General features: G+C 42.8%; 1 protein-coding gene across 2 annotated transcripts; it reads left to right on the top strand.

Annotated features, from left to right (window-relative positions):
- The first annotated feature begins 1,404 nt into the window (after window positions 1-1,404).
- TRA2B (transformer 2 beta homolog) lies at window positions 1,405-22,517 on the top strand. 2 transcript variants are annotated; one of them, XM_063338269.1, is made up of 9 exons: window positions 1,405-1,532; window positions 8,414-8,547; window positions 12,712-12,874; window positions 13,703-13,891; window positions 15,283-15,398; window positions 16,431-16,514; window positions 20,245-20,307; window positions 21,089-21,162; window positions 21,993-22,517. In XM_063338269.1, exons 1-9 carry the CDS (start codon window positions 1,497-1,499, stop codon window positions 22,001-22,003), a joined length of 870 nt encoding a protein of 289 aa, XP_063194339.1. In that variant the 5' UTR covers window positions 1,405-1,496; the 3' UTR covers window positions 22,004-22,517. The 2 variants fall into 2 exon arrangements, with proteins under 2 accessions (XP_063194339.1, XP_063194340.1); XM_063338270.1 differs by lacking the exon at window positions 21,993-22,517 and having other exon boundaries at window positions 21,089-21,170.

The following is a 22,517-nucleotide window of genomic DNA, read 5'->3' as shown; positions in this document are numbered from 1 at the left end:
GGGAGTATTTTAGGTCATGGCGATCCACTCCATTTGGGTGTCCTTGTTTAACACCTGCACAGACGGAGCCGCGTTGACCCTTCGGGGAGGATGGTGCTTTACTCGTGCTGCTTGTCTTGCCAGGGTGAAATAAAACAAACGTGACAACAGTCAGTGACAGCCGGAGTGCCTGTGATGGAGAAAAAGGTGTTTGTGTAACTCCTTGCAGACGCAGTGGTACGTGATTTATGAAGAAACAATTCAAGGACTCTGCAAAAATGGCTGTTCGGTGACGCCATGCTGCCCTCACGTGGGTATTTTAGAAATATCCCCCTCTTCAAATCCAACCTGCACTGAACTAATGCTTTAAAACTCTTGGGCATCTCCTCCAAGAAAGATCTTGCAATCACAGTGATTTTTTAAAACCGTTTCCACAGCCTGAGAGGCCTGTGGAAGGTGAGGCTGAGTGGGGAACACACTGAGAGCAGCCGTGAGCAGAAGGACTTGGGGGTGTTGGTGAGTGAGAAGCTCAACATGACACAGCAACGTGTGCTGGCAGCCCAGAAACCCCCCACATCTTGGGCTGCATCCCCAGCAGCGTGGGCAGCAGGGCGAGGGGGGGGATTCTGCCCCTCTGCTCCGCTCGGGGGAGACCCCCCCTGCAGTGCTGCCTCCAGCTCTGGGGCACCAACAGCAGAAGGACACGGAGCTGTTGGAGCGGGGCCAGAGGAGGCCCCGGAGATGCTGGGAGGGCTGGAGCCCCTCTGCTGGGAGGCCAGGCTGAGAGAGCTGGGGGGGTTCAGCCTGGAGAAGAGAAAGCTCCGGGGAGACCTTCCAGTCCCTTCTGGTCCCTAAAGGGGCTCCAGGAGAGCTGGGGAGGGACTCTGGATTGGGCAGGGGAGCCATGGGACGAGGGGGGACAGTTTTAAACTGGAAGAAGGGAGATTTAGATCTGAGGAAGCAATTCTTTGCTGTGAGGGTGGTGGGACGCTGGCCCAGGCTGCCCAGAGAAGCTGTGGCTGCCCCATCCCTGGAGGGGTTCAAGGCCAGGTTGGACGGGGCTGGGAGCAGCCTGGGCTGGTGGGAGGTGTCCCGGCCCAGGGCAGGGGGTGGCACTGGGTGGGCTTGAAGGTCCCTTCCAAGCCAACCCCTTCTCTGCTTCCATGAAAGACAGGATCCTGGCCTTGGCCCCGCTCGGGCGGGCAGGACCAGCTCCACCGGGCACCGGAGCTGTCTCTGAAGGGGCCGCTCGTCGGGTTCCGCCCCCCCGGCCCCCAGCAGCTCCCGAGCCCGGGCAGGAGGGGGCCACCCCCGGCGCCCGCCGCCAGCCGCCACCCGCCACGGCCTCCCGCCAGGGCCGCCGCGGGGCGGGGCCTCCCCTCAGGGCCGGCGGCGGGGGAGGCGGGGCCTGGCGCGGGGGCCCGCGCGCCGGCGGGGCGGCGTCACTTCCTCTGCGGAGGGCGCTGGCGCCGGGGACGGTCGGGTCGGCGGTGCCGGTGGCGGGGAGCGGCGGGACGATGAGCGACAGCGGGGAGCAGAACTACGGCGAGCGGGTAATACACGGAGCCTGAGTGCGCTGCCCGGCCGGGACAGCCCGCGCTCCCCTCCATCCCTCCCTCCGCCGCCCCTCTCCGGGCGGCGCCGCGGCCCGAGTGGAGGAGCCGCCGCGGGAAGGGCCCGCCGTGGCCTCGGCGGAGGCGGGGGATAAGCGGCGGGCTCGGGGTGGAAGATGGCGGCCGGGGAGGCGGAGGGAGCACGCGGCGGGGCCGCTCTATCCGCCCGCCCGCCGGCGCGCTCCGTGGTGAGTCTGCCCGGCGCCATCTTGGGCTGGTGACCGGGCGCGCCGGAGAGGGACAAAATGGCCGAGGGCGGCGGGGCTGCCTGTCCCGGGCCCTGCCGCTGCGACCCCGCTGCCGGGGCTACCCTCTCCCTGCCCCGAGGGGACGCGGGGGGTGGCCGGCTCCGCTCCCCCGTGCCTCCCGCTGCAGTGGCTCGGCTGGTGCCGTGGTGCCTCGGCCTCCGTCCCCCTGCCCGTGCTGGGTAACGTCTGGGCTGGGAAGGAGAATCCCCAGCCGGGGGTAGTCTCAGCCTTTGTTCTGCTCTCTCTAAAGCTGCACTAGAACCCGCTTTCGGTGATTTACTTCCTAAATTGAGTTCCGATTTGCCGCTCCTCGCGCTTGCTTGTAAAATATTAACCCTGCTTCTTGATGCGGTTGCAGCCTTGCATCCAGGTGGCTGGGTCTCTAAATGCCATTGCGGTAGTCCAAGGATTAAACCTCAAGCTGTGCTAGGGCGAGATCCTTGCTTTGTGCAGCCTGCAGTAGGTGTTCTCTTAAACTGCATAGTTACTGCAAGATGTTGCTGTTTGGATGGAATTTTAATAACACCACAGTAGGTGACTTGCTAAGCTTCACGTTTGTAATGTACATCTGCAGTACAGATTACCTATAGTTGGTTTTTCTTTGGGAAATGAGCCTTGTTTTCCTTCGAGGTCTTTATTTTTTACGGAGAAGTGCAGTGCCGGGGTCAGGGCTGTGGTTTGGGTGCATTTTTCCCTCATCAGCCTGTACTTTTTGAACTTCTCGCAGCCTCAGCAGGAGTTGTGGAGGTGATGAGTAGTTTGAAGTTTTAGCCTTCACTGGAGGTGGCAAAAAATCCATTTTGAAGAGAACGTAACAATTCTGAGCAGGAAATTGGAGTGTCTTGCTTTGGGTAGGGCCTTTTCTCTTTCAGATGCCCTGTAAGAAGCTTTAATAGTGCAAGTGTTTGTCCTTCCGTGGAGCTGAGGTTAGGAAAACTTGGTCTGCGGGAGGTTAAAAATGCTGCATGGGAATGAATGCTGAAAGACAGGGATTAGAGAATAGGCTCGTGCCGCCCCCGGTCTTCCCTCTCCGTTGGTGTCTTCACGTCGTTCTTCCAACTGTTGTGTTGTTGGGGAGGAACTCTTAGTTCTGACTTGCTCAAGGTGGATTTCTGTGGGTTAGTTTTTTTTATAAAAGGTTGATTGAATTGCTGTTGTGCAAGTCCACTGAAAAGCAGTTCAAGACGGCAGCCGACCTTTAGTAAAAGTTTGGCAGGATAACCTGCGCTGTATTTCCAATCAGAAGGAGTGGAAACACGAAGACCTTTCGAGCAAAGTCTTTTGGAAAGGTAACTGTGCAGGGTGTGATAGGACAGCAATTGCTATCCCCCCTACTTCCTAGTCTGTACTTTCCCATTCTTCCTGCTTCCCTGATCTTCCCTTTTCTATACTTTCATTTTTAAAAAAATAATAAAATCACGTGCGGGCAGTCTTCAGCAATGCTTAAAATGAGTGATGTCTGAACTTTTGTGAGTCATAAATAGGCAAGTTGTACGCAATGTAGGCATTTGTAAAATTAAGAGAGAAGAGCACAGAGCTACAAGCCTGCTATTTCAGACTAGATGAGGGAGCGGCTTTTCTAATGCTCTTGCTAGTGTTATTTATGACATTTTTGGCTTACTTAAGGCTTATATTTTACTGAGTCAATGGCTTTTCTACTTTTTGAAGCTGGAAGCGCTCAAGTCTCTGCAGAGCAGAAGCAGTGTTTGGATAAAGAATCTAGGATATGACTTTACAGTTGTCTGTGAAGCTGTTCCAAGTCCATGCTGCCAACAAGAATTGTGCTCCTGAAAACGTGTTCTGCTTTCTCCCTTATACTAGTGTTTGTACAGTCAGTCGGATCTGGGAATTAGCTGATTTTTTTTTTTTCCCTGATTCCGTTTCCAGCTGCATTGCTTTGCAGGCTTGACTGGATTGTGGAGCCACGAGTCCTAATGTCAGCATTGGGGATGGAGAAGAAATACCAGGTGCTTTCGCAAGTAATGGGACTTGCTAGTTCAGCAGCAAAGCAAACTGAAACTGGTTTATGTCACAGTTTAAAAAAGGGGGGCGGGGTGTGAAAAAAAGAAGGGAAAGAAAATCCCGGCTCAAATTCTCTCTCAGAGTTTATAGTCCACAGTGGGATTAAACTCCGGGAGCTCTTTTTAACTGAAGAGGCCCTAAGTTATTAGGTGCTACTAATACTTCGAATACTGGAACACACTTGAGATACCATCGGTATGCCGCAATAACTGCCACGTTTTTCCAAGTCGCTTTTATTGTGTTTTCCTTCATTGAACTTGTGCTCACTGGAGTGCATGTGATTCAGGCATGGGAGGGCTGGGAAGAAGACTAGTTAAAGGGAAAAGTAGTGAGTCTCGTTGTGTGAATTAGTTAATGGTGGTGGTGATTACTTGGTACGTGCCTGGTCAGCAATTGCTTAATATGGTAGTCAGGTTTGTTGGTTGGTTTTTTTTTTTAATCAGAGTAACTCGAACAGTAGAAATGCTCAAGGTATAGATGTACTTACAAGATACTTAAGGCATCTATTTTTAAAAATGCTGATTTTTATTAGTAAGTTGTGGCAGAAGAAGTAAGGAAGCAGTTTGAGAAGGTTAGAAACAATCTGATAGCTTGATGCCACCAAAAGGACAGGTCGTTCTTTGTGTTCCTCCTTCGTCAGCTGCCCTTGATCTGACTTTTTGTTGGGCTGGTCGGTACCCGAAGCTGTCAGAAAATCCTTTGCTTTTTGCTGCTGGATTAGTCTCCTGCCGGCTTGGTGGCACGGAGTGAGCTCCAGGGCCAGTGCAAGCGGCAGAGGTGGTGGGAGGAAGCTGGGCTTCTGTGTTTCTTGTCTGTTAGTTTGATTTTTCGAAACACATTATTGTCTCTTTTTGTCTTTTTTTTGTGTTTTTTTTTTTTGTTTCTTTTTGGTGGAGTGTGGGAACTGTCATGGGAAGGGGCTGCTCTGCTTTCCCTCCCAGTGGATTCCCAGCCCCCCCAGCAGTGATCTGGTCTGGTGCTGGTGTGCTTCAGGGGGAGAGAGGCAAAAGCTGTTCCTTCTCTGTTGGATCGATTGCTAAATTGAGTAGCAGGGAGGTGGAAGGAGTGTGAAGTGAGCGCAGTGACACGTTGAGGAAATCTTATTGTAGATTTGATGATGTGTAATGTGGGGCTGCAGCTTTCCTTAAGAAAACAAGTGGAACTATGTAATTGTATAGGAATTTAGGATTTAAAAAATACTAATCACTTTATTTGCCGGTGTCTTCCATTAAGTATCGGAAACCTGTAACTTGGATCCCCGTGAGGAAAACCTGGATCTCAGAAGTACAAAGAACACGCGGTCCTCACTTCCATACCTTACAGCTGCTTCAGTCCATGGAAACCTTTTGTGTCCACTGCCCCCAAAATAATGCTGCTGCCCTGGCATTCCCTGCCTGTGGAGTAGATGACTGTAACACATCTTTAGGAATGTGCTCAGAAATGTCATCCCTACAGCATTACCCGTTGTTTTCAATATGCTTCAAGTATGGAGAGAATGATTTGGAAACACACAAGCCTGGACTTCAGGGCTTCCATCTCAATTCCAGCAATGGCCAATGAAGGGGAAGAACTGTTGGTAACGATCAAGGCATCTGGTGATTTTGGAAATGTACATGTCACAAATTGAAGTTTAGAATAAAATGGTTATTTAATAGCAAACACCAGTCTTGATCTGCTTACCAGCAGAGTTTGAATATAGGGAGGGTAAAGAAGTCTGTTTTTTCTTCTTTTGTTATTGCATATTCCTTACAGGAGCCTAGTTTGGCAAAAGAGCAAAAATCAGGCAGAGAAAATGTCTGAAGAGCAACCAAAGGAGGTAGTAGAAACTCTGCGATTTCAGTGAGCTGTGGGAGTGGCTTGTAGGAACCCTCAGTATGTGTCAGGATGCTGGGGCATAAACTGCTTTTGGAGTGATGCAGGCTCCTGGTGTTTGACATTTTAGCCAGGGAGCATTTCCTGGGGCTTGGGGGGCGGGTAAGAGCTTTGACATTTTAGGGGTTATTGCCAGTCTCAGGAATATCTGGAGCAGGTGAGGTGCCAGGAGTTCCTTGGAGGCTGGAAGTACTAAAGAAGTGGCATAATCCTGTAAAATGGGGGAGATTGAAGAGAGACGTTTCAACGAATGGTGATCTGGAAACAAAAACGTGGATGTTTAAAAACTGGAAAATGTTGTAAAATCCAAAAGAGCGGAATGGATCTAAGCCAGCTGTTTAATTTTCTGGTTTAGATACACATCTGTTTCCTCTCAGATCACAGGTGTCCCGCTTCCACATCCATCTTAACGTAATGTAGCAAAGGTTGTTGTAAAAATATGTCAAAGGGATGAAGACTTCAGTCATTTGCTTACGCTAATATGATTTCTCTACTGATTTCTTCAAAGCTTATTAACTTCTAAACACTAGAAAGGGGTACGGGGTATGTTTGTGGGCAAGATTCTCCCTGCTGCTTCCGTCCAGTTGTGCATTTCTTGTGTCCTTCTCAGTGTCAGACCACCTGCCTTTCGACGTGGTTCCTTCTGTCTTGTCTGATTCTGCCAAGAGGGTTAAGTTTTACGAACAGAAGGATTTTTCCCCAAAGGAAGAACAGCCTTAGTTTGGGGTTTTGGCCCTTCTTTAATCTGGCGTTGTCTAACTCTTTTACAAAGAGTTGAAGGCTGCTTACAGCGTTATTAATACAGTAACTCAGATCTCATCTCCATGGATTGTTTTCTTTTGAAGGTAATAATGCGTTGAGGTTAAATTTGTTATTTGTAACCTAAATTAGTTCTCAGGATTTGCACTGCCCTTTGCAGGGTTAATATGTGAGGTGGCCACAGTTTAGAACACCTCCTTAAATATTTTGACGGAGAAGAATATGGCCTTGATTCTCTTGCTCTTGGTATTAAGTGAAAATCTGCTTTATCCTGGAAGTTGTGTCCCACCCCGTCCCCACAGTGTTGGATGGGAGGCAATTGTAAATAGTTCAACTTGAGGTTGTTTGGAAGTGGTTTAAGCATGATTAAATTTTGGTTTAGCAAATTATTTTCTGAATGCTTAGTATAGAATGCCTGTTAGGGTGAATATTCAGGTTTAAGAGATGCTACAAAGATAAACCAGGTGATTTTTGAAAAAAATCTGGTACTCCGGTGTCATGGGTGAGCATTCTTGATCAGAATTGACACAAAATTTACAACTGTTGGTTTTTAGGAACAAATAGAATTCTACTGCTGAATTTTAAATGTTCTTTAATATCTTGAAAGAAAGAAAACCTTCTGGTGTGTTCAAACCAAGCGTTTAAGCCATGTGACTGAAGTTAAGCTTTACACTGATTAAAAACAAAGTCTAAAATGCTAATTAGGTTCTGTCATTACCAATAAAGATTACAAGTAAATAATAGAGTAGAGGGGGTATTATTTTAGAGCAGTGTTTGAGCGTGTTACACAGAATTGCATTTTCGGTCGGTGGAAAATGGTGATTTGTTTGGAAGTGTGAAGCCTGCACTTGTAAGGACGCTTGTGCAGGCAGAGTAGGTGGGAGTGTGCTCATAAACCTTCAAACTAGACCTTCTAAACGGAAAGAAACTTCCCCCAAAGTAACATAATTTTAAGTCGTTGAAAGACCAACCACGCTGTGCTTTCTGCATTCAAAAGGCGCATCAGTTAGTTGTCTCTGGCGCAGTAGGGACCTTGCTTAAGTCACTTTTTGTTGATTTTTGTCTAAGTATGTGGCTGATGGTGCAAAGTATTTTGAGTTTCCTAATGCTAGAATTCATTAGTAGATATTCAGTTGATCCACTGTGCATTTGCTATTAAATACAGGCATAAATAGCGAATTCAGTTACTTAGTACTAAGTTAAACTGAATGGACTGAATCTGTTTATAGAATAGTAGGGCATTTGGTAGATTCAATTCTTGAACTGCATATATAGTAAAAGTCCACAAAACATTTTTTTTTCTAGTTTCAGTTTTGGCACTAGATTTTATCCTGGAGTTTTTAAATATTCTTCATCCTGTTCTTTTTCTATTAAGGTTAATGTTGAAGAAGGAAAATGCGGAAGTCGCCATTTGACAAGTTTTATAAATGAGAATTATTTGAAGCTCAGGAATAAGTGAAGCTGAAATTTGAAAAAAAAGAAAGTGAATGCATGCTAATTATCAGACCAGAAGTCCCACTTGTAGAATATTGAGCAATTTGTGTGAAGTGGGGAAGATGAAAGAAGTCAGAATTTGAAACGGAAGAATGAAGAAAAGGAATAAAAATGAAGTTAAGATAAGAAGTAATCTGGAATCTGAAAGCACTACGCTAAGTAATTACTAGTCTGTTTATGTGTCCCTGTATATTTTGCTAAACATGCATGCATTATCTGTTTAATAGCAAAAGTATATGCAGGGTAAAGAAGTGTCTACCAGGGAAAAAAAAAAAAAAAACCTTCTTAAAAATCTAGGCAGTTCTAATGCCAACTGCCCGGACACATAGATATGAATTTTTACCATTTATTTCACTGGAGCTTGTTTACAGACCTTAGGTAAACAAGAAATTGTGTACAAATTAGGCTTTCAATATCTGCGTGCAGGAATCCCGTTCTGCTTCCAGAAGCGGAAGTGCTCATGGGTCTGGCAAGTCGGGGAGGCACACCCCTGCAAGATCTCGATCTAAGGAGGATTCCAGGCGTTCCAGGTCAAAATCTAGATCCAGGTCTGAATCCAGGTGAGTTTACTTCTTTTACCTCTTCCTCCTCTTTGCAAGTCAGATGGTTATGTCAGAGGGAAATGGAAAGTCCAGTTTATCCCAGTTGTTTCCAGAGGTAACTGGTGATCTGTGCACCGTGAACACAAAGGGGCATGCGTGGTTCCAGGATTTGAAAAGCTAAACTATCAACTCAAATCTTGTTGCAGCTTTTTCTAAGAGGTATTTGGCTATGTAGGCTTGTGTCTTGACACAGCTTGGAAGTGGCCTGCCTTTTAAGTCTTAAAATAATGGCTAGTTTCTGAGCGTGAAGCATTAGGAATTCTAAATCTTAGTTTTTCTGTGCAAAGAAATATGTGCATCAGCAGATTTTCCATTTTAGGTCACATTAATGGAAGCAGTGATGTTACTGGATTAGTTAACGGTAAACTCAATGAAAAAGAAACAATAGGGATAAATATGAATTTCACGACATCTGTCTGACTTTTTAAATATATATTAATTCGATTTGAAAATTAACGGGCTGGAAGGCTTTGAAAATTAGAAAGCTTTCCAAGCTCTCAAAAAAAGCTGTGGAGAAAGCAGCTTGCTTATTTTGTATTTGTTACGTGGCAACGCAAGTGTACACTATGAAAATGCCCTTTCCACTGTATTGCCTATCCTTATGCCCATCTGCTAAACAAGCTGAGGCATAAAATAATGCTGCTAGTCTAAAAATAAGACAATAAGCGTCACTGGTGGTCACGTTACATTGGCTTTACCAGGTGTGTCATGTAAGAGGTACATTTTTAATAAAGAATGAATAGAGAGGGAACAAAACCTGTAAGTTATGTCATTTTCTTGAGAGTTTAGATAATTGAGTGCTGACTACAGAAATAAATATGTTGATAGTTCCTTTACCCGTTTTTAAACACTCGGGTTAAAAAAAAGTGGCTTTCAGCAGTGGAGCTTCCAGTTGAGCTGTTCGCAGTATACTTTTTATGTGTATAAGCAAGGAATTAGGCTGGAGGGAGGGATGACAACTCTGGAAGACATTGCGCTGTTAGCAATTGCCCATGTTGGAAAAAGCTATCAAATACTGTGTTTAGGTCTCCTTGCCAGATCAAGGTGATCTGTTTGAAAGGCTTTTTGTGAGAAGGAAAATACTTGGGAAATTTTGACAGCAGAGGATTGCGCTTGTTTTTTCTGTGGACTACAGGCATAAGTCTCAAATCATGGACTTGTCAGTCCCTGTAGTGCAAGAACAATATGTCAAATTAAATGAATAAATATTTCTTCATAGAGTAATATCGCCCTACAGAGTTCTGAGATTGGAGTGACCTCCAGAATTGCTAGCAGTAAGGGATGCATAGGATAACTCAGGAAGGGTCCAGTCCAAAACCCTGCTTAAAGCAGAGTCAGCTCTGGGCTCAGACCATGTTCTCAGGGCTTTATCCAGTTGTGTTTTAAAAATCTTAGAGGATGGAGACTGCACACACTTTTGGGAAACCTTTTAATTTTAAAATAACCAGCGAGTCAGGACCCATCCCAGCATGTCCTGCTGCACCTTGTCCATAACCTCGAGGGGTTTCATACTTTTAAGGCACACGTTTCTCACTTGCTGGAAAACCGTAGTGTTATGCCATCAAAAATTGTGTAAGATGCTGAAAGCAGCAAATACAAGATCTAGAATTTACGAGAAACCTGGCAAATCATTTACTTTTACAAGAAATCACCCTTTAAATAATACCCTGGCAACTGACCTTTTACTTTTTGAGGAACAAAAGTAGATTATGACTACCATGGCTTCCTGAGCATTTAACAGCTGTCTTGAAAATGCCTGAGACTGGAAATACTGGAAGTGTATTGCAGAGTTGGAGTGTGTTCATTAGCAGATTTGGGCAGAATTGTGTCAAGGCGCACTTAGAAGCAACATTACTTATGTCTGTTTTCAGTGCCGTCACATGTTTGGATGTGATTACAAGCAGGTCTTCTAACTCTGTCTCTCACCAGAGAAATAACCTTGTGAGAACTTTCATATTTCTTGATAGTTTCTCTTGCAAATGTATTTTTGAATTACCAGCTTTATAAATTAAACTTTGATTTGGGAACAAATCTGTGGCCTGGTGTATTTATCAGTTGGGGTGTGGATATACTTGATTGAATCTCCTTTTATTGATGTTTTCAGCAGCAGCACAGCAAGCCATCTTTGGCTGACTCTGTGAAGTCTAAACAGTTCTTAACGAAGGAATAGGATTTTCAGCTGTGATGGCTTTGCAGCAAAAAAGAATAATGGCAGTATGACATTTAAGGCAGCAATATAAGCAGTGCCTATTTAAAATAAGCCTTGTTCTTTCACATAATAGATTGCCTGGTTTAGAAGTGTCCATCTTTTGTTCAGTGTAATGGGTGCATTCTGTAGCCTGGAACATCAGTTCTATGTTTGCCTTAAGTTTGTTTTTTTTTCCTATGTCAGTGGTTGAAACGTAGCTGTATGCATGTGTTGAACTTCTTTTTTTAATTATTATTATTTTTATTTATTTATTTACTGTCTTCCCTGCCTCAGGGAATTTCTCTTTTCTTTTTTTTTTTACTTTCTGTTGCCAAAAATAATTTATTCTTTATAAATACATAGTCAGAAGTGGTGTAATGGGACATGCTGAAGTCATTTCTCCTGGACATGTATATGTGCTTCAAGTTGAGGAAGACAGAACTTAGCTGGCTCACTTCTGATGAGGTTGAAGGCATTTTTTTAAGGAGGCCTGTAATGTACAGAGTGTATATTGTGCAGTTTGGCTGTCTGGTGTCACTTAGTGAGAAATCCCAACTGTGGAAGAAGCTGTTAAATGCTCAGGAGTAAAAGCATGTTCTGGTTAAGAGCTTCATTCATACCAGCGTAGTGGTGGTGTCAACGTGAAACACGGTTGTGCAATGATGGTAGCGTATGGTCTCGGTCAGTACTCGCTACTGGGCTTCCACAGGCTAGAGGAAGGATTTTTAAGACACAAACAAGACCCTGAAGATTAACAATTTATGACTAAGAGCCTTTGAATATTAAACTGTTCAAGGCACTTCTTAGCCTTGCAGCAATTTTCTTTGTAGTTGTGCAGAATGCAGATTACTCAGTGACTGCCAGCAACAGGCCAGGCTCAGGTGTAATATTGCAGTTTAAGTGCCTGCCCAGCTTTACAACTAAGATTGTCTGTGTTGGGAGGGCTGAGGGTTTAGTAGAAGGAATTGAAGTGTTTCAGGACCTCACCTTCACAGACTTAGTGCTGTCAGAAAACATTTTTGGAACTGGGCTGAAATTTGTGAGCAGTTACACCTTTGCCTAAATACACTTGAAGTGTGAACGTGTAAACATTTGTGAACAGCTAATGTTAAATAACTGTTGAAATACTGGAAGGCGAACAACTTGATTTCTTCAGTTGTGTTCAGCTCTGTTTCAGAGGCATTTGCCAGACTTCTGTGCTTGTAATTATGCACTGTGTAAAAAGCGTATTTGCTTTTCGGTAGCACTGAAAGCAGTGCTGTTCTGAGTGCTAGAATAAGCAGAAGCGTGCACCTCTGCAATCGTGCATGCTTTATGTTAATTCAAATTTACTCCTGTTCTCTTACCACCCCAGCTATTTTTACTGTAATGCTTTGAATATTCTAAGCATATACTGTGTCAAACCAAGATAGCCTTGTTAGAGAAACTTGAAAGCTATTGGGGAATTAGGAGCAAGTTCTTTACACTGAGGGTGGTGAGACACTGGCCCAGGTTGCCCAGAGAGGTGGTGGAGGCCCCATCCCTGGAGACATTCAAGGCCAGGCTTGATGAGGCTCTGAGCAACCTGATCTAGTTGAAGATGTCCCTGCTGACTGCAGGGGGGTTGGACTAGATGGCCTTTAGAGGTCCCTTCCAACCCAACACGTTCTGTGATTCTATGAGTTAAAAGCTAACTGAAAGGGAAGTTGAGGTGCCTGTTCTGCAGTAGGAATGCTCTGGGAGCAAGTGCAGTAATCTGAACGTAAAGATTTAGTACACAGTCCTTGAGAATAGTGACTAAATTGATTATAGCTGAATCATATGGTACTGCAGGTTTTAAGAAGATGGTTATTTGGGCTTTTTGTTTGTGAATCTCTGATGTATTTTTGAAGGGTTAAAAAAAACAAAGCAAACACTGTACCTTTTTCTTTTTTTTTTTTTTTTTTCTTCCTCAGATCTAGATCAAGGAGGAGTTCCCGTAGACACTACACAAGATCACGTTCTCGTTCCCGCTCTCATAGGAGATCCAGAAGTAGGTCTTACAGTCGGGATTATCGGCGACGACATAGTCACAGCCATTCACCCATGTCTACTCGGAGACGTCATATTGGAAACAGGGTATGTCTGTTAGAAAAGAGGATGACTCATACGTAATCCTGAATACATCCTAAAATCACTGAATCGATTCATTGGGGTTTTCCAGAAAAACATTCTCCTTCCTGCTCAAGTCTATTTAAAAGATATAGTTGAGGTTAATTGTCACTTGGCTTTTGATAAGCTGTAGATCTCCATAAGTTTGCTTAGGATTTGGGGTGGGGTGTCTTGTTTGTTTGTCTGTTTTTTTAACAGATGCCTTTAGAAGTGCTGGCAGTGCAGGCTGTTGTCAGCATACCTGCTATATTAAATGACCGAATGTATGCAGTGAAGGATGGGGGTAGAATTAGGAGAGAGAAACATCTTTTATTTTTTTTATTAGAAAGCCTGGAAAACTAAAATATTTAATTAAAAGCTGTTTTGCTGGTGTCTTTTTATTAAATGAGCCTGCAAACCAGCTTGCTTTTAACCGCTTTACAGGCTTAGGTGGCTGAGCGCAATTTGGTTCGTGTTAAAGTAGGGGGGGAAAAGTGGTAACTAGCATACATGAAGACATGATCCAGGCCTCTGTGTGTGTGTATATCACTCCACATTCAACTGTATATGGTACCTGTTATGTGCTGTAACTGTAGTTTGTACAGTACCCTGAGAAATGCAAAGAATTTTTGTGAAAGGAGGCTCGTGTATCTGTAGGGTTGATTGTAATAGAGTCTTAGCAAGTTAACCCAGCCTGAACCTCAGTAGTATATTTTTGTTGTTTTGTCTTGAAGCTCTGACAGTCACAGCTTGTGAAATAACTGCAAATACAAGCAATTTTATTCTAATATCTTATCTCTTTGTCCCATCCTGCAGGCAAATCCTGACCCAAATTGTTGTCTTGGCGTGTTTGGATTGAGTCTGTATACCACAGAAAGAGACCTGAGAGAAGTTTTCTCCAAGTATGGCCCAATTGCTGATGTTTCCATTGTATATGATCAGCAGTCTCGGCGTTCAAGAGGATTCGCATTTGTGTACTTCGAGAACGTTGAGGATGCTAAGGAAGTAGGTTGGGTTACAGAATGTATGGTGTGTTTGCAGTTGCTGGGATATATATGCTGTAACGGGATATAGCCTGAGAAAGCTCACTGATTGACCTTTAAAGTGCTATAGGAACCTTTAAATTTAATTCCTTGTGACTATATGAAATAACCATAATGCAAACTAGTTCACAGGATCTTCTCTTCCCTGCCTCCTCAGGGGCTAAGATAATGCTTGGCATCTTATAATAAATGTCAGTGTCTTAGTTCAGACGACAGTTACTGTGTACTAGAGGTCCATGAATACTGCTCCCTGTGCAGGCTGAGCTGTTGTAATTTCACAAAAGCAAACTTCGGGCTAGCCATAATGGAAACTATACCAGCAAGGAAAAGAAAATAGAAGCATGGGCTCTGTTGTAATTGAGAGGTGAGCGTTCCTTCCTAACTGCACATGCGATCTTGTATTTAATAACAGGCCTGTTCAGTGTGAAACAGATGGCCATTTCTGAGCTCTCTGTAAGAGCGCTAACATGCATTCTGCTGACTTCTAGTGCTTCAGTCTGAAAGGGGCCAGGGGAATCTTTTCCGAAAACAAAAAGCCAGGCTGTACGTGGCTTCTTGGTGCCTGCGCATGTCTATGGGAAACCCTCAGGGACTCAGTAAATTGAAGCGGTGTCAATACCATATAACAAATTACGAGATCTTTTGCTTACAAAGTGCTACAGAATGAACAAGGGAATTCTATACTTGTATAGAATTCTACACTCAGGCCAGCCCTTGGAGAGCTTTGTGCATGTGGGCTGTAATTAGGCTTATATTCTGTATACATTCCATTACTTAAAGTCTCCAGTGTCGTCTTTCCCAAATTTGGCATGAAGGATTCCAGGGTAGATTGGAGCTTTGGATGTTGGTCCTGCTACTTGGCAGAAAAATCCCAATGGTTTTGGGTTTTTACTTCAGATTTAGTTATGACTCGGATATTATTATATTCAAGGTTATGGTAGGTTTGAGAATGTATTGGAGGAAAAACAACAGTGTTCTTCTGTTAACGTTTAAATACTTTGCTTTGTGTTGTATGCTGGAGTAGTTACATGTCCCTACATTAACATGATTAAGACGAACCTTTGAAAGTGCTTGTAATAGAGGTACCGAAGCAATTGTTAAATTATGATCCTTTCAGGCTTTTTATGCAATGTAAGTCACATTTTAAGTGGTTACTGAAGCTCATATCCAGCTGGTCTAGAATGTCTTACAGTTTATTTTTGGTGTTATGTATAAGGCATAAGTGAAATTTAGACGTGCATCCTAACTGAGCCATTTTAGGACTTCTCTTAATACTTGAAGCAGTGGTTAGACACTTGTGTCGGTAATAAATTTCACATTTACAGCTAACTGTATTTTTATCACTCTGTTCAGGCAAAGGAACGTGCCAACGGAATGGAGCTGGATGGAAGAAGGATCCGGGTAGACTTCTCCATAACCAAAAGACCTCACACACCTACCCCTGGAATCTATATGGGAAGACCCACTTAGTAAGTTACCTGTGTGGGTTTTTTTTTCCAAACCAGTATGGGATAGGATTAATTATATTATGTTTCGTTAAAAACTGTTCTATATCTCTTCTAAGAGACCTGATTCTCTGTGGTTTTTTTCCTCTCTTTATTGAGAGCTGTGCTAACACTGATGTGTTTATCTGGCAAGGCTTCTGAAAACTAAAAAACTCAACTGATAAAGGAGGCTCTTAAGAAGTTTAAAAAAAAAAAAAAGACTACATGTGGACAGCCACCAGTAATAATACCTAGCCTTTCCAGCCCTTTGGATAGGAGGAGTTAATTTATACAGCACTTGTCAGTGACTGATCTAGGATCAGCCTGGATTACAGTGAGCAGAAACCTGGGTTCCTTAGTTATACAGCCCAGACATGAGCTATCTAAACACTTAAATGAGCCTACAGTAAGATTTTTTTTGACAGCTTCTAAATTATTTTAGGTTGTTGTCCTATGTACATTCAAATATTAATGTCTTTTGCAAGCTTGGGTTTTCAAGTGTGAATTAACAAATACTGCTTGGGCAGCTGTGTGGCGCAGTTTGCCCTATCCGCAGAGTACACTTAAAGTTGACAAGAGTGTAAATTGTTCTCCCGAGACTTTGAGCTAAGGTACTGGTGGTTATGCAGTTGATGTTGTGTTGAGACTGCAGGTTATTTTTTTTTAATGGGAAAGTTCTTCCAAAAGGAGCTTCCTGAGAGTTAAAAGTTGTCACAGAATGGAATTTCTCATGTGCATGTGATATCAAAAGGTTAAGAGGTTTCAGACCAAGGAGAAAAGTAGCTGTCTTAAAGTTCAAGCGTTTTAAAAAGCAATTATTTAAGTAGTTCTGTTCCCATCTGCACTGATGGGAAAGTAGGAGTGCTCACAATCACTTCAACTGTGAGGATGTGAGGTAATAATATAACCCAGTTAAAATGGTATATACTTGACTGATTGTGTGCCTACTGAAAAGCACTGCAAACAATGTGAATGCTTTATATTTTATTAAATTTAATTCTCTTTCACTATTTGTAGTGGCAGCTCACGACGACGAGATTACTATGACAGAGGGTATGACAGAGGGTATGATGATCGTGACTATTACAGCAGATCATACAGGTGAGGCAATATTTGTAATAACTCTACTGCTTTTTAAACTGTGCTTTCTCATCTACGTTTTTACTTCTTGTATAAGTGTTAAGCAGTTCATCCTACATCGGTATGCCAAAATAGTTTTGCACTCACTGTCATTCTGGAAAATTACTGTGAAATCATTACCAAACTGACCGCTCGGTACAAATCAGATTGGTCAGACTGAGAAACGCTTTGTGGTGTTTAACCTGTGGCATGAGTTAGTCCATAATGTTGGTGGGTTTTTTTTTTTAAATGTGCATTAAGTTTTGAAAAACGAAGTCTGTTCTCCATACTCTTATTTTAAAAGAGTCTTTTGTTGGTTCATCTATTAGCATTGAAATGGTGGGAGTACGGGTGCAGATCTAATATATGAGTTGGTATTACAGTGCCAACTTAGATTTTGAGTGCAGTGTAGTAGACAAAAAGTGTGAAATTTCAGTGGTCGCCAGTATCCCCTACTAATAATTATGGCATCTCAAATGTTGCAAAAAATAAGGAATCGGGGGTTGGAACGTTACCTTTTCTGTATTGGACATTTGTGTAAAAAAAGCTTTTTTTAACATACTTTGTCAGGTTGGATGTGTGTGTTTTACTTGAAGGACTCACACCTCCTATTTCCAACTGTCTTCAGTCTAAACTTGTGTGTTCGCCAGCATAGTAGTTAGCTGAAAGAGGTGAATATTCAGGTGTCAATATACGTTGTCAGAGGGCTAGTAAAGTTGATAGAAAATCTGTCAAACATGGTTGATATGTAATTGGTTTTGGAGATAGAGCAAGTTTGTCTTTGGCATTTTCCATTAAGACTGACAACAAGACTTGTCCCAGAAATTGTGAGGATTGCACAGGGGACACTTAACTTGCGCACAAAGATAAGAGTTCATTTTTTCTGTCTGCAATTAGCAAAAAGTTCCTGCAGTTGCTGGATTCTATAGTAGTTCTTCCTAAGTGGTTTGCAAAGCTTAAATGCATCAGCAGTGGGTGGATTTATGATTGTTCCCTGATGGCAACCATGTATTCATGGAAATAGATTAATTCAAATTGCATTATCACATTACAGCTCAAAGACAAAGGAAATAAATTCTGTGATCTTAGCTTTCAGTGTACTCTTCTGTTGCTTTCTAGGTATAGAAGAAAATACAATCTTTACACTGACATTGGTAACTGTATGGTCATTGGCAGTGACTGAGGGCAGCTGTCTCCTCCTGTCCCCTCCTACTACTTTCAGCCACTCTTTATTCTGTCCCAGCCTGTTGGGGTTGCTTCCAGTCTGTTTCTCCCCTCCCTGCCTTGTGGTTGTCACTTAAATCGGGTGCCTTGCTTCCACAGTGCTTAAATGCTGCTGTGGACAGAGAGAGGATCGAGGCGCTCCATGCCATCACAGTGAACGCATGTTTAGAAGCGTTCCACTCACATTTCTGGGAAACAGTCATTAGGGTAGTTCTCTGCCTCCAGCGGTCCATTTTCTTGAAACATCAGTGGCTTTGAATGTTCTGGAGAACTGTAGCAGCTAAAATCTGAAGTTGATACTGGGCATACAAGAACCAGGACGTGTCAGGTTTCACTTTGCCAGCACTTGTAGATGGCTCTTTGACCAAACTTCCAGTTTGTTTCAGGTACAAGGTATAAAACCCTGCTTGGGATAGTTAACATAGCTTCATCTTGCTTAATGTACTGAAAGTAATTAACCAAAGTCTAGTGGGTAAATTATCTGAAGCAGCTTGCCGAAGTGTTGGGGAACAGAAAAGACTTTGAACATAGCCTGCTAAGCAGTCTGTTAGTGGTGCTTCTGGCTTGTTTCTCCCAATTTCTGTTTCTTTGTACGGGGTTCTGATGTAAACAAAATGGCAAAGGCACCTAAGTACCAGCAAAAGATGTGGGGCTAATGCAGTGTTTGGTGAGGGTTCTACACCATTGGTCTTTCTTGCACTTCTTCATAGTACAGGTTCCCTTATTCTTTCGCAAAGGGTCGGTCAGGGTGTACTGGTGGTCTTTGAAATCTGTTGTTTGTTGCGTGTGTGTTCTTAAAATGTAATTTAGTCCTTGTTTAGATTATGGTATGACCTTAAGTCTTTACTGCTTGAAATGTTACCTCTTTCTTACCTGATAGTGAACAGTGGCTCAGATGTTTGTAAAATGTTATCAGAAGCTGTAATTACGTCAGTTCTAGGAGTGTGTCAGTGAGAATAGTTGTAGGATAGTGACTAGTAGGAGGTGTGAGCCTGACTGCTTTAGGCAGTGTACTAGTCTGAGTGTAATATATCGGAATTCCTGGCCATGCTTTGGGCCAGCTCTGTGAGGCAGTCATGTGCTGGGAGATGTTCTGACCTTCCTGCGTGCTCTCCCATCCTGTGGCTGTTGTGAACTATGGCTTTAGGGTGGAAATACTTGAATATTGACCACTCAGCATGGCTGATTTACGTTTGCTATCTTAAAAAAAAAAAAAAGGGGGGGGGGGGGACACGGACGACACAACTCCCAAAACCCCACACCCCGATGTTTTAAAGCTCACTGCAGAACCTTTATAATGTCTTCATGGCAGATATTGAGAGCGTGAAAGTAAAGCCACAAATGGTTTGTGTGTGGCTACTTTTAAAAGTATCGTGGTATATTGGTCGTTGGAGGGAGAGAGAATAGCGTTGCGTATGGTGGGAGTGCTTCCTTGAGGAAGGGAAAGTTAGAATTGTTAAAGATGCAGTAGAGCATTGCATACTAGTACTCCACCCTAGCAAATCAATTGGTAACAATTACTTTGCCTTCCTTGCCTTCTGTGCAGTGAAGCCATAAGAGAAATGCGATTTCTGATGGGATTGTAATGTTAAAACTTTAATTTCTCTTCATTGCTGTGGGATGCATACTCTTGGCTGGAAAAGTATCTGTAAACTGGAGAATAACATTAAAAAAAACTCCATTTGCACAGTGGCTATCTACCAAATTGAGACTTTTATTTTTAAAAAAATAAATAAAGGAGGAGGCCTGCTGATTCAAAGTGTGGTGTAGTGTTTGGGGGTTCTTTGTCCTTCATACGATTTACAGCCTTTTTGGGCTGCTGTGAGGCATCTGTGGCAGCGACTGTTCCATAATCCAAACTTGATATAGTCTCCTCCTGGTAATGCTTTACTGTATCTAAATCTGTAGAAGTACCAGCCCAACCACTTAATATTGTTAAATATTATAACATATTGTTGGTCTACACGGCGTCTGTATAAGGAGAAATACCTCAGTTCTTAAATGTCCTTTAAACATGATTGTGATTGTGAAGTGTTAAAATGTGAGTGTGTGGGGTTTTCTCCCTGCCTCCACCTCGGAATCAATTTTTTCTTCAGGACAGTGAATTGATCTTGCTATGTTTAAAAAAAAAAAAAGTTGCTTGCCTCAAGTGGGTAAGCATCTGAGAACAGATAAGGTCTCAGAAGCAGAGGCTATGTAACGATCTTAAAATGCTGCTTGTTGGAGAGTATGACATTGTAAAATACAATATTAGTCAGCTGGAACGTGAGTCCTCTTTAACTGCTCCTTAACACCAAGTTTAGCCAGCTCATTCCAGGAATACATAAAAATGATGGTCATGAAGTAATTGAGCATTATCCAGTGTAGGAACCAATGTGTCTTTGTTTTCACGTCATTTTCCTGTACTTGATGATGCATTTTACTTACACAGTTAACTTTTTGTTTAGTTTTAAAATTTTCAAAAGCCGTTCTGCTTTTGTATTTGCAGAGGAGGTGGCGGCGGCGGAGGAGGAGGATGGAGAGCTGTTCAAGACAGGGATCAGTTTTACAGGTATGACAGGAAAGCTTTCAGTGGCCGGTCAACAGTGGAAATACTCTTACAGAAGATCTTGTTTTGAGTATTCTATGAATCATGCCTAGGGTATCTTTAAACACACTGACAGAAACAGGGTGGACGCTGAGCACCTGCAGCTCCTCAGTGGGCAGCGCAGTTCATTTCAAAGGCTCCCTCAATGCCATGTAAAGGGGTGAGGTTAGTATAGGGATGGGTTAGTGCAGCTTTGCATAGGAAATACTTGTATATATGCCAAGAAATTAATGTCCTGAATGTATGGGGATATATTTTTTTATTTATTAGGAGATCAGTGGAATTAGGCAAGGAAATGCAAAACTTGTGTGTGCCTGGATTGGAGGGGCTTGGGGTGGGGTTGGTGGTAGCAGTGACTGCTACGCAAATCAACGCTTCCTCTTCGGAAAAAATAACTTAGATTCGACGTTAAGGTGTGATTTGGCTTACGCTGCTTGTTTGGGATGCTCTCGGCTTGAAACACTAAGGTCGTAGGTAGTCAGCTCGTGAATGCAAGAGAGCTTATATTTCTTTTATTAGTCCAAAGTAACATTACTCTGACCCGGTAACAAAAAGAGTATTAAGAAAATTCAAATTTTTGCTTTGTTATCTAGTAGAGATATCGATGAGTTAGTTGTGTGCTCGTTAGCTTTCCTAAGTACACTCTTGATACCAGGATAGGTTCAGAGGTATCAGCATAAAACTGCTGCCGCTCCAGTGCCGCAGGCTTTAACAAAGGGGTTGTTTCTGTTGCCCTCTTCCACAGGAGGAGATCACCATCTCCATACTACAGCCGAGGGGGCTACAGATCTCGATCCAGATCCCGATCCTATTCACCTCGTAAGTAACCATAGAGCTCGCGTATCAAAAGCAAATTTCTGCTTTGCCTGAACTTCTTCTGAGGTTTTGTGTCCATAAAGACTGTTCGACTTCAGTGTGGTGGTTATTTTTTTTTTTTAACTACAGTGCCCTTTAATGTACCATTGAGCAACTGGTAACCTTGAGGACAGAGCAAATATTTAGCTTGCAAAAAAAATAAACTAGGTAATACAGCTTGAGGTACCATTTCTTTCTCCGAAACCCTGTCAAAACAGGAGTTTGTAGTATGCCGACAGTTTGGTTACCTCTAGGACAGCAGGGCTGAATTCCCAAGCCTCGCACCTTCTAACACTGAAACTAAATTTCCCACCATAATTTGCTAAAGAGGAGGTTAACTTCATCTGAGGTCCAAATAGTGCTCTCTTTTTTTTTTTTTTCTGACTTGCCTATTTGCATGGAAGATAAAGCTGCGTTTTGATGGCAGAAGGTTAATAAAACACAATAGCATTCTCAGCGTATTCCCCAATGTGAGGGATACGGAGTGAGTGAATAGGTTGTGTTCTCATGTTGTGTCCAAATGAAAACAAGCGTAACTCCTGTTGCTGGTAGGTGGGGAAAAATTGCAGTCTGGATTTTCCTTGTGCATGGAAATGTCAGCCCTGGGCATGACGGGAATTGGGGTTTTTTTCTACCCAAAGGAATGTACCAGCTGGACGTGGTCATGGACAAGCCATATGGCTCTTGAATTCCATACAGAGTTGAGGGGTGGCAGCAAATTTTAGACAAAATTCTTTAAAATATGGCAATCCTTGGAAGCCTAACAGCATATATATTTTTTTTTTTTCTTTCAGGTCGCTATTAAAGCATGACACATAGAGGAATTCCTAGCTACAGCCTTTGAGTTGAAATTGCAAGTTTGTGGACAATATTTTTATTGTCTCTTCTGTTTAAACAAGTGAACAGTGCCTAGTGAATAGGTGACTTTTACACCTTTTATGAAGACTACTTCTGTGATGTTCAATGCTGTTTCATTCTGCATATTTGTGTAGTTTGGTGCTTTGTTTCAAGTTGTGTTTTGAAGGGAGTATGTTTTGCATGTATTTTTTTAGTCTCAATTTTGACTCCTGAAAGGTTTCTATTGTAAAGACAAACTGTTCAGTTAGTTTTTTCTACTGATTCCAAGGTATTCTGAAGATCAAAACCTGTGTAAAATGCTTTCAAAAAGTAAAAAAAAAAAAAAATAAAATAAAAAGAAGTTTGGTTTTTCTTTTCCTACTTACTTTTGCCAAGTTGCAGGTTGAAAAGAGACTACAACACTTGTGTATTGTGGAATAATGGTTAAAGCCCAGAAGTAAAGTTTACCCTAATTCTGTGTT

Source organism: Chroicocephalus ridibundus, chromosome 6 (genome assembly GCF_963924245.1).
Source record: "Chroicocephalus ridibundus chromosome 6, bChrRid1.1, whole genome shotgun sequence".
Taxonomy (NCBI): domain Eukaryota; kingdom Metazoa; phylum Chordata; class Aves; order Charadriiformes; family Laridae; genus Chroicocephalus; species Chroicocephalus ridibundus.
This window is presented reverse-complemented; position numbering and strand designations above follow the sequence as displayed.